This window comes from Molothrus aeneus, chromosome 1, assembly GCF_037042795.1.
Source record: "Molothrus aeneus isolate 106 chromosome 1, BPBGC_Maene_1.0, whole genome shotgun sequence".
In the NCBI taxonomy this organism is placed as follows: Eukaryota; Metazoa; Chordata; class Aves; order Passeriformes; family Icteridae; genus Molothrus; species Molothrus aeneus.
Window position 1 is genome coordinate 49,787,543 of NC_089646.1, and position 15,613 is coordinate 49,803,155.

General features: G+C 38.6%; 1 protein-coding gene across 7 annotated transcripts in view; it reads left to right on the top strand.

Moving 5' to 3' along the window:
- Window positions 1-15,613, top strand: part of CLASP2 (cytoplasmic linker associated protein 2) — a 145,882-nt gene that overhangs the window by 18,094 nt on the left and 112,175 nt on the right. For 4 of the 7 annotated variants that reach the window (XM_066556887.1, XM_066556895.1, XM_066556902.1 and 1 more), the window contains exons 3-6: window positions 6,170-6,273; window positions 9,586-9,677; window positions 10,000-10,075; window positions 11,556-11,653. In XM_066556887.1, coding sequence (XP_066412984.1) covers window positions 6,170-6,273; window positions 9,586-9,677; window positions 10,000-10,075; window positions 11,556-11,653 — 370 coding nt within the window. Of the gene's footprint in view, window positions 1-6,169; window positions 6,274-8,767; window positions 8,935-9,136; window positions 9,154-9,585; window positions 9,678-9,999; window positions 10,076-11,555; window positions 11,654-15,613 lie in introns of those variants that run through there. The other 3 variants (XM_066556984.1, XM_066556991.1, XM_066556919.1) reach the window with 3 other exon arrangements.

Genomic DNA, 15,613 nt, shown 5'->3' on the forward strand with positions numbered 1-15,613 from the left:
GAATTTGGAAATACTTGTTTGAGGAAATCAGTGTTTAGTAAGTGACACCCAAATTGTAAGTTTTTGCTTTTTCTCTTACTTAATGATTGAATGTTTGGGTGGAAAAGACTCAAGTGTGCAGTTTATTCAAGCTGTGACTCTCTAATAAGTGGTTTTAATGTGGTATGGAGAAATGCTTTGAAAATCCATGAAATCCATGAAGACCAAGAACTGTATTAGGATGAGCTACCATGGATATATGACATGCAAAAAAATGCTGGATCTTCAGGTGTTAGTGCCTGACTTAATTTTATTCTTATTTTTAATTTTTATTAATTTAATTGGAATGTTGAGACTTAAGTGCACGTTCTGCTGAGGATTCAAGATTAAAAATGCTTGCAGAACAACTAAACATAAAACTTGGAATAATTTGGTTGGAAGGGACCTTCAAAATTATCTGTTCCGTGTCTTTGCTTAAAAAATGGCCAAGCTATGCTGTTAGAGAAAACTTGGAAATTAAATAACTCAAACTGAGTTGTTCAGATAAAGTAAAGCAGGCTTTTCTATTTATATGAAAGATATCTTGTCTCAAGGATGCCTTGTTGCATCCAAATGCAAGTCAGGTGTTTTGTCTGATAGTGCCTTTTCATTTTATAGCTTACTGACCTCAGGAAAAGCTGTGTTGGATTGTTGTACGATTTTCTTAAATAAAAGAAAACAATAAAATGCTGACTGTTTCATTTTTTTTCTTTTTTGGAAAAGGCATTTAGCAGATAGCCCATTATTTGTATTTTTTTTCTCCATAATAGCTGCTATTGTATTTTTAAATGTAACAAAAATACTAACTTCCTACAACACCTCAGAAAATCCTTAAATTTTTTACTTCCTCTTTAGTTAATGGTCACAGCTGAAGGTCATAACTGATTAAAGCCATAACTTTTTTCATCTTTGTGATTAGATTCTCTGAGGTTTCAGTTAAAAAAGAAAAAAGTAAAAATCTATGCAGGCGTTTTGGTTTTTTTGGGGTTTTTTTTTGGTCCTGGCTAGCTAGTGCTGGAGTTTATTAGTAGTGGGAATTCATTTTACCTGAAATGATCCATGCCTGAGTGGTAGGCTGTGATTTAAAATACCTTCTGCTTGCTGTCCATGGGCATTTCAGTGTATGACACCTAGAAATGCAGTGCTTTTAACTCAGAGTAGAGAAATCCTAGCCTTCTTTGCTTTCAGCTTGATTCTAATTAATTCTAGTTATGTAAAAAGCCTAGCTTAGAGCTTAAAAATTTCAGAAGATGCCATGAATATTTGTTCTCAATCTTCTACTTTTCTTTCAGGTTTAATACACCTCTTGAAACTCTTTGGCCGTTAAGACTATTCTCATGTTCCTGAGACTGACACCTTGATAGGCACTTGGATAGATCATATAAAAAAAGCTTTTGTTTCTTCCTCTCTGCTACTGATGATGAACAGTATTTGTCATTAATCCCACTAATGCTTTTTTTTAATTAGCTCCTGGAGAGACCCCAAGAAGCACATTAGTGTCTGAAATTGCTGTTGATTAAACTGGCCAGGACTTTATGTTGAGGAGGGGAGCACTGAGGCCCTCTCTGAGAGCCTGCTTATGATTCTTTGCTTAGAAGTAGCCCCTTGAGCACATGGATCTGTCAGGCTGGCCCTGTGGCTGGCTCTGTGGGATCCTTTTCTCTCCTGTGCATCCTGCCCAGAACAGAGACTGCCCTAATTGCAGGGTCAGCTCTTTCCCTCCCTCCTTTTTAATGACAGCTGTTCACTGCTGCTGCCTGAGCTGGCAAGGTTTCTCAGGAAACGAGGAAGATATTGCTGCCTAGGTTTAATCTCTTTCTGTCCTCAAAGACATTTCTTTTTAGTAACAGAATTTTTGCCAACATTGATAACATTTCCTCAATAAAGATTCCTTTTTGCTTAATGCTTTTTTTTAAGCCTGTAGTAATGGACTATCTGAAGTTGAGTCATAGAAATAGGTAGACCTGAGACTTAAAATGACCACAGGTGTAAAAAGAGCAGCAGCTATAAGTGGTCAGAGGAGAAGAAAAAGCAGCAATACAAACTGAAAAGCTCCAGAAGGAACTCTTATGAAAGTTTAACAGAGGGAAATTGTTTGTGCTACCTATGGCATTCTTTGCTGCAGGGGTCATATAGTTAAACTGCTCAGGTTTTTAAAATACATTGTTGTTCTAGGCAATTTCTGCAATTTACTTGTCTTATTTTCAATCCTAGTAGAGGAAATAAATATTTAATCTCTCAGGCTGCTCTCTGACTCTGAAGGCTGGTTTTGGCCTTTACTCATGCATCTACTGTCCCAACTAGTGGTGATAAAATTATTTGATGAATTTGGATAAAGGAAAATTTATTCAGATTTACTGAGATAAGAGAAGGAAGGCAATGGAAAAAGAAATTGATGGTATAATAAGCTCTGGTATGGATATAATAGAAAGGAAAAAGGCATAAATAGCAGCTCAGATGTAAATGCACAAGCATTGTCAGCCAGTTAAAGGGGATGATTGTCCTGCTCTGGTCTACCCTGGAGTGGCCTCACCTCAAGTGCTGAGTGCAGTTTGGGGCACCAGAACATAAAAAAGACATTAAATCATTAGAGAGTGTCCAAAGGAGGCCAACAAGGATGGTGAAGGGTCTGGAGGGGAAGCTGTGTGAGGAGTCACTGAGGTCACTTGGTCTGTTCAGCCTGAAGGAGACTGAGGAGACACCTCATGGCAGTCTGCAACTTCCTTGTCAGGGAAGAGGAGGGGAGGGCACTGGTCTCTGCTTTGTGCTGAACAGCAACAGGACCTGAGGGAATGGCCTGAAATTGAGCTAGGAGCAGTTAAATTTGGCTATCATTAAAAGGTTCTTTGCCCAGAGGAACAGGCTCTCCAGGGAAGTGGTCACAGCACCAAGCGTGACAGAGCTTGGTGCTGTGACCACCACAGAGTGTTTGGACAATGAACTGAGGCTCGTGGTGCAACTCTTGGGGTGTCCTGTGCAGGGCCAGGAGTCAGACTCAATGATCCTGATGGATCCCTTCCAACTCCGAGTATTCTATGACTATGAAATAGCTGGTCAGTTTGAGGTAGATCTGGTAGAATTAATGTCTGCTATGGAGTATTTTTGCTAACACTTTTAGGTTTTGTTCAGTAATCAAAACCTGTAAAATTGTGATGTAGAAACCTTAGCAGGAAATCCTTGGGAGAATGAGATTTCTGCAATGTAGAAATCTTAACAGGAAAACCTCAGGAGTGGCTGGAAGTGGTAAGAAACTTTGACAACATGCTAAAATGTGGCGAAAAGGCAAGTTGAATGAAATAGTGCTTCACAAAAAATAAACAACAGCTGCAAAAGGAATCAGTCTCCTAAATTTACTGTAGTTTTTTTCTCAGCATATCAGCAGAAATAAATAATAGAAAGATGTCTTATGTTATTAGGTTTTCTAAAATCCATTTGAAATAATTTAGAAATCTAGGCAACAGAAGATAAAAGATGGATAAGGTTAATATAAAGCAGTAGGATTGTTCAGTCCAGACTGCATGTGACAAATTATACACCTCATTGAGTAATTTGTTAGGAGGCTGCCATATTGAATACAGTCTTCATGTATGGTCCTACTTCTTCTTTGTCACCCTTCTTTTAATTCTGACATCTGTTTCAGATTGTTGAGTTTGCAGGCTGATGCCAGGAAAAACCAAATGCATGTATTTGCATTGCAGTATAATGAGAGACACTAATTCAGTAATGCTGGTGAGAAAGCTTGTATATCTTAAAGGAAAAGTAGCAGCCAAAATGATGTTCTGTTTTGAAACTTGATCAATAGGAAACCCAACTTCCAATGATTTCCTGTTGGAGCTTATTCTGACAGAGAAGATGAACAGCCACACTGGAAACCAGCTGGTGGTTGCCAACATTAAACAGCGTAATTTCATTTGTCTTGTGCAAATAGAATGTATCATGCCTTTTAAGGGGTCTTACAGAAACTTGAGCTTTTAGGGGAAAAAAGCCAAGCCTGCAGCCATTGGGGCCCTTTAAAAGCTCCCCCAGCATGTTGTCCCTCTGTCAGAGCTCCAGGAGTGGCAAAGGCTGCTGTGTTCAGTAGCTGCACACACTGAAATCTGGGGGCTGTGTCATGGCTTAGTTTAACTCAGTGACCTCATCTCTGTTCAGCAGCTTCTCCTAGCTGTTCTCTGTGCTTGTCTTGGTGATTTGAGCAGAGCCCTGGTATCTGCAGCTCCATCAAATGACTCAGAGTGCTAATTAGTCACAAAGGAGCCGTGTTCCCGCAGAACTGGCACTGGCTGTGTTTGTTTCCTTCTCTGTAAAGCCAGAATTGCCTTCAGCTGCCCAGCAGTCAGGTCAGTGTAGAGACATCACTAGTACTGTAAGGAATGGGGACAGGGTCAGTTCAGAAGTGTTGGAAATGGACACAGAAAGTACTGTTGGCAAGGAAAATGTAATCAATGATGTGTAATATGAGTGATTGGAAGTTCATGGGAGTGGTCAGCTGTGTACTCCCAAAAATAACTTCTTAAGGTCTCGACTTTTTTCTCTGTTCACAAAATGGGAAAAAACCCCAAAACTAAACCCAACCACCAAACAAAACAGAAACACTCCTTAAAAGCCCAAACCATAAAGACAAAGTCTCACACTATCAAAACAATGACAATCCAACCCAAACAAAAAACCCCCAAACTCTTCTTTTCAAACTGTAAAACAAAAGTAGCTGTACTAATTTCTTCAGAGGAGGAAGGGTAGAGAAGATAAATGAAAAGCACAAAACCTTGGTAATGGTGGCTGAAGATGTCAGTGGACTATCCAGAACCAGTAGAGTTAAATACTCAGATTAGGACACTAAGAAAGCCTTCAGGTATCGCGGGGGGGGGGAATTCCAACTTCAGCAGTGTATTTGTCAGAAATAATCGTGGCTGCTGTTTTGATGTAGGAACAGGGGACTCTGGGAACCTCCTCAGAATGTATGACTCTCTTCCCTTTATTTTGCTGGCAAATCTATTGTTTGCTTATTACTATAATATGATTAAGTACTGGTAAAATGACTTCAGATCTGCCTTTCAAACAATAGCCAAATACAGTTATTTGTTTAGTGAGTAGAAATTCTTTAGCAAGTCTGTTGAGGTCAGGCAGTAACCGCAAAATATTCTCAGGTGTTCAGTGATGTACCAAATGTAGCAAAAAGTTATTTAGCTGTGAAGATGTTTTTTTTTACTTGGAGTACCTTACATCACTGTCCTGTGAGGGATGACATCTCCACCAATTCCACCAACTCCATCAGTTGTGCTTCCTGAAGGAAAGCAGCACACTCGGTATCATCACCCCTCATTTAGAAGAAGTGCTACTGAAAGCACTGGGGGGAAGAATCTCACAAAGGGTTGGTCACAGATGGAGGATTGGGAACCAGTACAGCAGCGTGTCTTGCACAGCACGGAGCTGGCTATGTGTTCATTGGGATATCTTTCCTAATGTCATAGCATTAATTTATCTGATTTATCTAATTATAAACTTCTGTCTGGAAAAGCAAACAAAAAGAATTGGCAAGTCCCTTGATTTTGATTTTTACTTATTTTTAGGGTGTGAAATCATCAGCTGTCATGCAATTTTCCTTAAATATTGTTTGAGGATGCTTGTTTTAACAGAGCAATTTTTAACTGCTTGTACTGAAGTAAGGCTGGGTTTCCTGAAGATACACTGTGTGAATAAAGGGATTTAGAACTTTTGATTTTCTTAAAATAAGCAGCAAAGTCACACTGATTTTAAAATAGTTGTATGCTTCTGTTCCAATTGTTTGCCACTCACCACGCCTAGCGTTAATTTTTTAGAGAAGCCAGACATTCTGAAGCTAACTGGAACACTTTTGAAGATGAAATCCAAGTCATTCACACAGTTTTGAAGATGGGAATCTTGATTTCTTTTTAACCCGTTGAAAGTTACTATTTTCTTCCATTTCAGTCTTAGGCATTTGTTGTTAGTCTTCTAAAATACTGAGAAATGCACTTGAGGCTTTAAAATATTGTGGCCTACTTAAACTCATCTTTTATTTTCGAATGACATATATATTAGATCTGTTTCAAAAAAATACCTTTAAGCATTAGAAAATCTCCATTGGGTGTTTAATCTTTTTTTACTTTCTCTTTTTTTCCCTGTCTTTCTGTAGTTCTCCTGGCTTTGATAGATCGTATGGGAGATGCCAAAGACCAAGTTCGAGAGCAAGCACAGAATCTTATATTGAAACTGATGAGTGAAGCAGCACCACCCATGGTATGATTGCTTAATGCAGATTCAGATGGAAGCCTCCAGTGAGCTTATGACTTTTGTATGAACTTTGAACATGTCACAATGTTATTGCCACTGTTAATGGTGTAAATGTTAAAGATACTCTTAATGGATTGACACTGATGTATTGTTCAGCTAAAGATAAAAATCTTGGCACGATGTGATTCTGCATATTTTGCACATCATAGCTTAATTCTGAGTAGATGTTTTTATGGCATGTGACAGGGCTTAGTTAATTAAAGCATTTTCTGGGTTTGGACAGTGGGAATAAACAAGCTTAATTAGCTCCAAATTTATTTAAAATTAGATTTGTACTTGAACATGAAGGACTAGTCCTACAGTTAAGGTGCACATGTTCTAACTTAAGAGAATCTGGCCTTCTAGCTGTATGACAATGATGCTCTGTGAACCATGGATAAACTGAGGTGGGGATAAGTTGCCCTTTGGCTTGTCATTTTTGGTTGTAAGGAGGGTTGCTTAACTCAACCTTCAGTTCTAAGCATTATGTGGCTTCTGAGTGCTTAATCTTATATCTTGACTCTGCTAGTCTGAAAAATGGAGGATTGTTTAACAAAATTATATTCTTGAATAGTGATGTGAGACCCTGGATGTGAGTAAGAACTTACTATTTGAGTTTTTAATTCCTGAGGAAACTCTCAGTTCTAATTCTAGTGGTCAATAGGGAAAAAAAAGGGTTTTTGTATGTGCTAATTCCTGGCTTTGTCTCCTCAAAGATTCAAGTTTGAATGTTTGTATGCAGTGAATAAGATGTTGTGGACTTTATCTGGAGTGAGAAAATTATTGTCAGTTGCTTTGTTTGTCAGTTAAAACATGTAGCATGCTAGGCTATTACAGAACATGTTTATCTCCCTTTGGCTACAGGTCTGGTTGGGATTTGGGCATTAGGGTCTAGTAATATGATCCACAAAGACCTTCCTTTATCTATTCACAAGTTGCAGTGTCAGTCATATTCATTGACCAAAAGACCTGGCAGTATTTTTTTGTGTCAAAGTGCCAGTAGTTCATAAATGACATGTTACTGTGCCCAAAATGCTCCCAAATACCTGGCATACAGACCAGCACCTCCACAGCAACAGCATTTGGACAAGTGCACAGCAGAGCACCTTGGAGATACCTTGAGTTGCTGATAAAGAAGTTGATGGTAGTTGCTTTGTGCTAAACCCTTGTCAGGAAAGTTTTACATTGTTGTTCAATCTTTGTGCAGAGTTGTTAGGCTGTACATAGAGGTGATGGAAGGAAGTTTCCATCCCCTGTGAAGATGATTCTGTGTCAGAAAGCATATGAGGTTTGTAGGGTCCAAGGAAGAGCATGTGTGTTTAAGACAAGGTCTGGCTCTCCTGGTAGCTCCCCCAGGGTGGGAGAAGCCTCACTGTGGTTGTCTGCTCTCAGGAGAGCTTATGGGTCATTACAACTTTGGATGAAAAGCATCAATCATCCTCGCAGCAGGGACCAAAACAGCAGAGTCTTTCCTGTGCCTCCAACACTGAAATACAGAGCTTTAGGCTCTCTGCTGTAGTGAAGTATCCCTTTAGAAGAGCTGAATGGAATAATTGTTTGAAGATAAGTCCTGTAAATGTCTTTCTAGTCAACTTGCCTCTTCTAGAATGTTGTTGAATAATATTTAATTTGTCCTGTCGTTAAATCCCTTTACTTGTTTTAGATGTTTGGGGGTTTTTTATTTAGTTTATGAGCAAGAACTAGATGTAGCTGTTTAGGTGCAGGAAGGCATAAAAATATAGGTGGTATAAATGTGCATGAAAGGGGCAAAGAGAGGTTTACATCAACTCTTGCTAGGAACTTGCAAGAGTTAAAATTTCTAAGCAGCCATTTGAATTTCTGTGCTTAAAAAATTTTAGTTCTTAAGGAATAATTCAGTGAAAGACAAAATTTCTCTTTTGTCTGCTTTATTTCAGTAGTCTGAAGTTCCCTCTCTACCTGTATTTTTATACATCCAGCAATGAGATTTCCTTTTTCCCACGTTTGTCTGTGACAGTGGGTTAATTGGAAGGATGTTTTCTTCCATAAAATCCTGTTCTTTGTTTTTAAGCTATGCAGTTTTGGCAAGCCATATCCTGCTCATCTAAGGTTTGTTTTCTCTAAATGCAATGAAGTATAAAACAAACAAACAAAAAACCACAGATGGGACAAAATTATCAAGCAGGGCACTAATTGGAAAATTTTATGTCTGCTCTGATGCGTGCTACCTCATTAATAAGGAGGGTGCATATTCCCTGCTCTTATGCTCTGTTTCTGTTGATCAACAGCTGTTTGGGAAGGCTTTATTTTTTTTTTCCAGAAAGCCGATTGCAATAATTAGTATGTAATACATTTTAGCAGCTTTGTGTGGTGTCATTATAGGTTGCAGTTGCAGCACTCCGGGGTGCAGTTGGCGGGAGGGAGGTGCCTGGGCTGCAAAGTGTGCAGCTCCTGGCAGTGTGCAGCCATCCATCGCTAGGCAACGCTGCCCGGATGCTGGCCGGGCTGCAATGGCAGCGCTGCAGCTGGGGCGAGCTGCAGGCTGAGCCTGTGCATCTGCTCCCAGGGAGAATCCCCCAGCTCCTCTGCTCCACCTTTGTGCTTCCAACACCCTGATACACAGCTAGAGCACGGCAAAGAGATGGAAAGGTAAGGGGATAAAGGCAGCAGGCAGAGAGCCAGGGCGGGCAGAGGAAAACGAGTGCGCAAGGAGGTGAGCGAGGGTTCAGCGAGCCCGGGGATCGTACCACAGGAAGCGGCACCAGCACAGAGAGGAGAACCGAAAGCAGAGCAAAAATGGAAGCGCAGGAATTAGAACGAGGAGGCAAGAAAATAATCAAAAAATGAAGAAATAGATCTAAAGCAAAAGTAAGGGAGAAGTGGGACAGCAAGAGGAGGGATAAGGACAACCTAAAATGGATGTGAGGAAATTTTGGCAGGGAAACAGAATATGAAGCAAAAAGAATATAGTAACTTCTGCTTGAGTCAGTAGTTTGTAATGTTAATGTTTGTTTTGTGTGCATTAACTGTAACAATTCTGTATGTTTTAAGAGCTGTTTGTTAAACAAGGAAAATACTCAGCTAGATTGCTGAAGGACTTTTTTTTTTAGGAATTGGTTTTGGTGTAGAATTAATCTGTGTTGTGTTCCATATTGTGCATTTCATAAGTTAATTTTATCACTTTTCCAGTTGACCTGCCTGTTATTTTTTTTTGCAACTATTATGAATGTAATTATATGGAATAGAATTATGTTGTATTGTGCTCCTGGTAATTAAAGACCATTATTTCTGCTTTTATAGTACATTTGGGAACGCCTTGCTGTTGGTTTTAAACACAAGAATTACCGATCCCGAGAAGGAGTGTGTTTGTGTCTTGTTGCTACCTTAAACATGTAAGCTTTTTGTTTCTATGGAGATGTAATGGTTCTATCCTTCTGAATGTCATTTTTCTCTGAAAGTAATCCTTTAGGGAGTCTGCTTCAATTAAATTAATATATGGGAAAAATCAAACAAGTAGTGGGCTTTCTGAAAGAAAGACTAAAGCTACAGAAATTTTACCTTATTTAAAAGTAGATAAAGAACTAGTAAGAGAGGGACAGAGCTTGATTGATGTCAGTTTGTATTCTATGAAATCTAAGCCAAAAGTTCACTTCTGCAAAAATAATTTTCTGGTTTTTTCTTAAAAAACACTCCTCTTTTTTTTTTTTTTTTCAGTTACGGTGCGCAGCCATTAATCCTCAGCAAGTTGGTACCACATCTGTGTATAGCATTTGGTGACTCCAACAGTCAGGTAAGGATTTCAGTACTTACTAGGCCTTGAACGACTATACTTTGACAGAGCAGTGAAAGCAAAATAAATATAAGTATTCAAAGAAAAGCTGATAAGAGTCCTTGTGTGCAGTGGATCATTATTTTCTACCATGAGAAAAAGTAAGCCCAATTTCTTCTTAATCAGTCCATTCACTGGAAGATGAAAGTAGAGTTGCAAAGGCAGCAATATCATGATATACTGGTCCCTTTAGTTTTGTCTTCAGAAGTTGAAACTAGTAATTGCTGAAAGTAATTGTTTCTTACAGAGCATGTTGAAAGGAAATAAATAAAAAAGTAAGCTATTGACACAAAAAATTACTTCCAGAAGCAGCCCTTATATGAAACCTGCGCTAGTTTGCTGAATTTGCTGAAGTTAACATTATGTATAATTATTTTCCGTTTGGAACCCAAATGGCATTTAAGAACAAGGACTGTCATTAAAATCATTAAAGTAAGCAAAAACATCTGCAGTGAAAATCAGGAAGTAGTTCATAATGGTGACGTCTGAACTTCAGAAAATCTTCCGGTGGAAACAGTTAAAATATCTTGTTTATCTGAAGTTGTGTTTGAGGGAAAAGACTATGAATATAGTAAGAGAGAAGATAACATTGGTAGGAGATGGACTTTTAAACAGGATTGGTCTTTATACTTAATTTCTGAATGCAGCAAAGTTCTTATCTCCCCTGTGCTGTGTAGCACTGTTCTGTTCTAGAGAAATTCTGTTGAGAATTTGTCCTCTTTGCTGATCGTTAGTAAAGATGTAGTTCACATCTTGCTAGAGCAATTGTATGTTTAGTTTGAACTGCTGCAAAGAACAATACTAAATTAATTCCAGACATTCTTTATAGTGAATAATGGCATTTACTAAAATGCATTTTTGGCAGTTTTTATTGTGATGACCATGGTTTAAAATTTTTGAAGAGGCGCTCTATCTCCTTTCTTTCCCCTGTTCTTTCCCCTTCCACTCTCCTGCCCTATTCCCTTTCTTGTGCTGATGTCATGCCACCTGATTCCAGTTGAAATAAATAAAGAAAATGCTGATCACTTTAGTCCACTCTTGTGGGCAGTCTTAGTCTTCCAGAAGGACCTTGCTGTGTGTCAAAACAGATGAAAGCAAGATGAAATGTCAAGACTGAGTGCAGGAACTAACTTTTGAAAGTATTGCCTGCTGTGAGCGAGTTCTAGATAAAGCACATTTTTTCCACAAATGCTATTCTTATGTCAGATCCAGAAATTCCTTCTAAAGCTGTTATTTCTAGGATTTTTTACCATCTGGACATGCTCTCTAACTTGGAACAAATGCCATCTTCATATAACAGTTGTATTTCCTTTCCTTTTCACCCTTACTGTTTCAACTGAATTGGCATACAGGGCCATAGAAACTGTAAGATGAGTGGCCTGTCAGCAAATGTTGTTTTGGTTTCTATAACCCTGAAATTAACAATTTAAACTGTTCACAGGTGAGAGATGCTGCCATACTAGCCATTGTAGAGGTTTATAGACATGTGGGAGAGAAAGTACGAATAGATCTTACAAAAAGAGGAATTCCTCCTGGAAGGTGAGCTAGCTGTTCTGATTTTGTAATTCTGAGCCATTTATGTTTTACTGTTTTTTATCTGAACTTTAAACTCACTAAAAACTCTGTGTTAAAATTACTGTAGTTTTTATTTTATATTCTAGTTAGTTTTGCCTTTCAGTATGATGTTACTAGAGTTCCTGATTGTGTTGTGTTGATTAGTTTCTATGAAAGAAAAATTGTTGTTATTATTATTATATTAGTTTATATGAAACAAAACATTGTTTTGTTTCTACCTTTGATTAATTAAGAAAGCTAGACAGAGCTTGAAATTGTACTTTGTAAGAAAGACTGTTTATTCCATAAAGTCTTTAAAATTCATTGTTAAGACATTTTATACTTCCTAAAATGTGTTAACCCCTTAGATATTAGCATACCACTTTACCATCACCTCCATCTCACTTCTTTTTGATAAAGCTGAATATGTCTACTACTTGGTTTCAGAGAGAGTATCAGATGAGTGCCTTATCAGACCCATCTAAGAAACTAAACTAAGAGCTAAAACTTAACTCTCCTAAGAGAAGGTTCTTAGGAGACTTCAGAGCAATTTCCAATACCTAAATAGGGTGTAAGGAGAGCTGGAGAGGGACTTGTTACAATGATGTGATAGGACCAGCGTCAAGGGCTTTAAACTGGAAGAGGATAGGTTTAGGTTTGATATTAGTAATTAGGAATTCTTTTCTGTGAGGATGGTGAGACACTGGAACTGGCTGCCCAGAGAAGCTGTGACTGCCCTGTCCCTGGCAGTGTTCAAGGTGAGGTTGGATGGGGCTTTGAGTAGCCTTGTCTAATGAAAGGTTATCCCAGCCCATGACAGAGGGGTTGGAACTGGATGATCCAAAACCATTCTACAGTTCTATGAAAGAAGAAGTGCCATGGAAGAAGGATGTTGAATTTATTGTTTCTCATTCCAGGTAGAGTTCAGCCTGTTGAGAGACAAGTTTACCCTGCCTGTGAGAATGAGAAGTTGCACACATTCTCTTCTATTTAATGATAGTCTTGTTTTTAGACTAGTAATGGATTATATGGTTACCACAGAAGTTAGGCCATATTATTACTAAAATTCAAAAAATTAAGTTTCCTAGCAAATCAGTGGAACATATCCAAGAAGATCTTTCTTGCTTTCTTGCATTAAGATTGGGCCTTGGACATATTTTGGAACAGAGAATTAAAGAGTGCAGAATTCACAACCTTTTTGCAATGAACGTTGGGTCTGACTGTAAGTTTAAGTTCCTCACCATTTACAATTCCATGTGATACAAGCTGAGTACATCTTGGGATCCAAATAGGATTAAACACCATAGGTGCTTTGTATCTTCAGGACAATCAACAGCTTCTAATTTAGTTGCAGTAGGTGCCAAGTTGTTGTTTCTACTGTCTGAATCAGCTGAATACAAAATTCCCCCTGATCTGAAAGCAAGCATGGTTGTATAATTTGCATTTACGTAAAGAAGGAAGACTCCACTTGGTGCATGTTAAATGGGTTGTTGCCACTAAATCTCCAACCTGACAGTCAGGACTAGTGTTAAATAGTACACAAGCTGAGAGTGTCAGTGCTGTGTCCTCTGCAGTAGGTTTCAGGTTGGGATAAAGGGGGGAGTTATATTTTGCTTGAGTTAAACGTGAGACTGCTACTCTCTGTCCCATCCATCCCTGACAGAAAGCAGAGTTCCTGTAGTCCTGTCTTAGTCCTTCACACAACTAAGAAGGCGTTTGACAAAGCTCAGGAAAGACAGATTAGCTCTGTGGTAGCTCAGACTGTTGTTCCTTCAGAGGCAGACCTCATTTAAGACGTTTCTTCCCCTGTGCCTGTCAGAGATTTTCCCTTTGCTTAGATGCAGTAAAATTTTCAGGTGGTTATGCAGGAGCTATGATCTGCATACGGGAAAAAAACGCCTTTGATGTAGAGTATCATCATTATTTTGAGGGGAAATTGTGTTCATATGTGTGTGTCTGGGTTGGTTTTAAGGGTTTTAAGTATTACAGATAATCTGTAGTTCAGACACGGCTGCTTTCAGTTGTTGAGTTCAGCCTTAAAGAACTGCATTGCAGCTCCTTTGCTGTAAGTCAGTGCATTAAAAGATACATGTAAACATAAATATTAGCAGAAAAATCTATTACTTTAGTGTTTGGTGCACACATGAATCAATAGAATGTAGGCTTGTTTTGTTTGCATAACAAATTACACATTACAGAGCTGTGTGTTGCTGCTTGAATGCACTCCATCCTAGAGCACTGGAAAATAAGAGCTCCTGTCTGCTGAAAGGAAGGCAGGAAAGTTAATCAAGCATTGTTTTGAGAAACTGTTCAACTTCCTTAAATATGCAAATGGTATATACATGTTGTGTCTGTATAAAGCCAAATGCAGTCAGTACTTTAATAATAGTAGGCTTAAAAGGTTTTCTAATCTGCACCTGGTAGGGTTTGCCTTTGTGGAGAATACTGGATTTTCTGCAGGGCTTTACTGGACCTGTCAGAATCTAAGTAATGAATAAAATATGGGATCTTACTTTTGTAGTTCAATTCTACTTATTTATTATTTATTTTTCTTCAGTGCATTTCTCTTCTTTACTGAGATTAATTGGTGAGTTTGTTTATAAATAAAATCAGTGAATTCCTCTTTCTATTTGTTACTTTTTAACTTAGAAATCTCACATTATTATTATGATTTTTGCTTGAAGCACTTTCTTTTTCCAGAAAAATCACTGTAAAGTCAGTGGTTGGAAATTTGGATGTTGTTTTCCCTTTTGGTATAATTGCTGCCAGAGAGGTTTGACAGTCTTTGGTGTCAGACCTGAAAGCAGTAGTGCTAATATATTTGTGAATACTGAAAATGGATGTTATATTTACTGCTCAGTGAGCCAAAAATACTGAAGAGGTTTTGTTCTCTATGGGCCAAACTGAATGTTTTACAGTATGGAATCTGTGTGGCTGATCTTCCCTGAATGGAAATAGTATATGTGGCTCTGGATAGCAGTTACTTAGTCTGAGTGTTAAAAGCTTTTATCATTGAGGAATTCATCTGACAAATTTCCCCACTGTTGCTTGAGAAACAGAAATGCAAAAAACCGGTCATTTGTTTAGTTCCCATGTCTAGGGCCAAACTTCATTTCCTAAAATGTTGAAGCATATTGCAGTATGCGTTTCTGAAGACCACATTTTATGTGGTATGCACATTCTACTTATCTGTCTAGTTCAAGTTGTAGATGAGGTCCATCTGTGTGTCCAGATGTGGACACATGTCTTCAAGATCTTATTTTTTTTTTCCTTGGAAGGGGGAAATATGGAAAAACAACTGCAAAGTTTCATATGGGCTATTTCCTGCTTTAGACTCAGTTTGGACATAAACAACAGACTAGTTCACCATCCGTTCTTCTTTATCCTTCTGCTGTTGATAGGGGAGTGGTGCTCTTTTGCCTCTTCACCAAAAGGTCCACACTGTTAGTTACCCCCTCTGCCCATCATATGAACAGTTGAACTGCAGCAAGCATGGTCATGAAAAACAGCTTTTCAGTGTGAAATGTTGTGCACATTCTGTGGAAGCATCCATGTTTCCATGTGTGTGCATGTCAGCTCAAGCTGTGTCCTAGCAAGGGTACGTGTGTATTCCTCCTGTTGCCCATCCTCACCTCAGTATGTTCATATTTTGATTGAGACCCGTTGCCTGCTGGAGGAGAGGGTTTGGCAGGTTGCCAGGAGCTCCCATTTAAAGTGCTAAAACTTCATGCATTCATTCATTCATTCACTGACAGCCCATCCAGAACTACCTACTGTCCCAAATGTGGTTTTTGTCAATGGGAATTTTCCCATCTATATGAGAAGTTGAGGAAGACCTGTCTATGGCTATCTGGGAAAAGGAGATAGTATTTCTGTCCACCAGTGACATGTGGTGACTTCAGTGGTTGATTATGATTGCCACATCCAGAGTTGGGCTTGAAGATA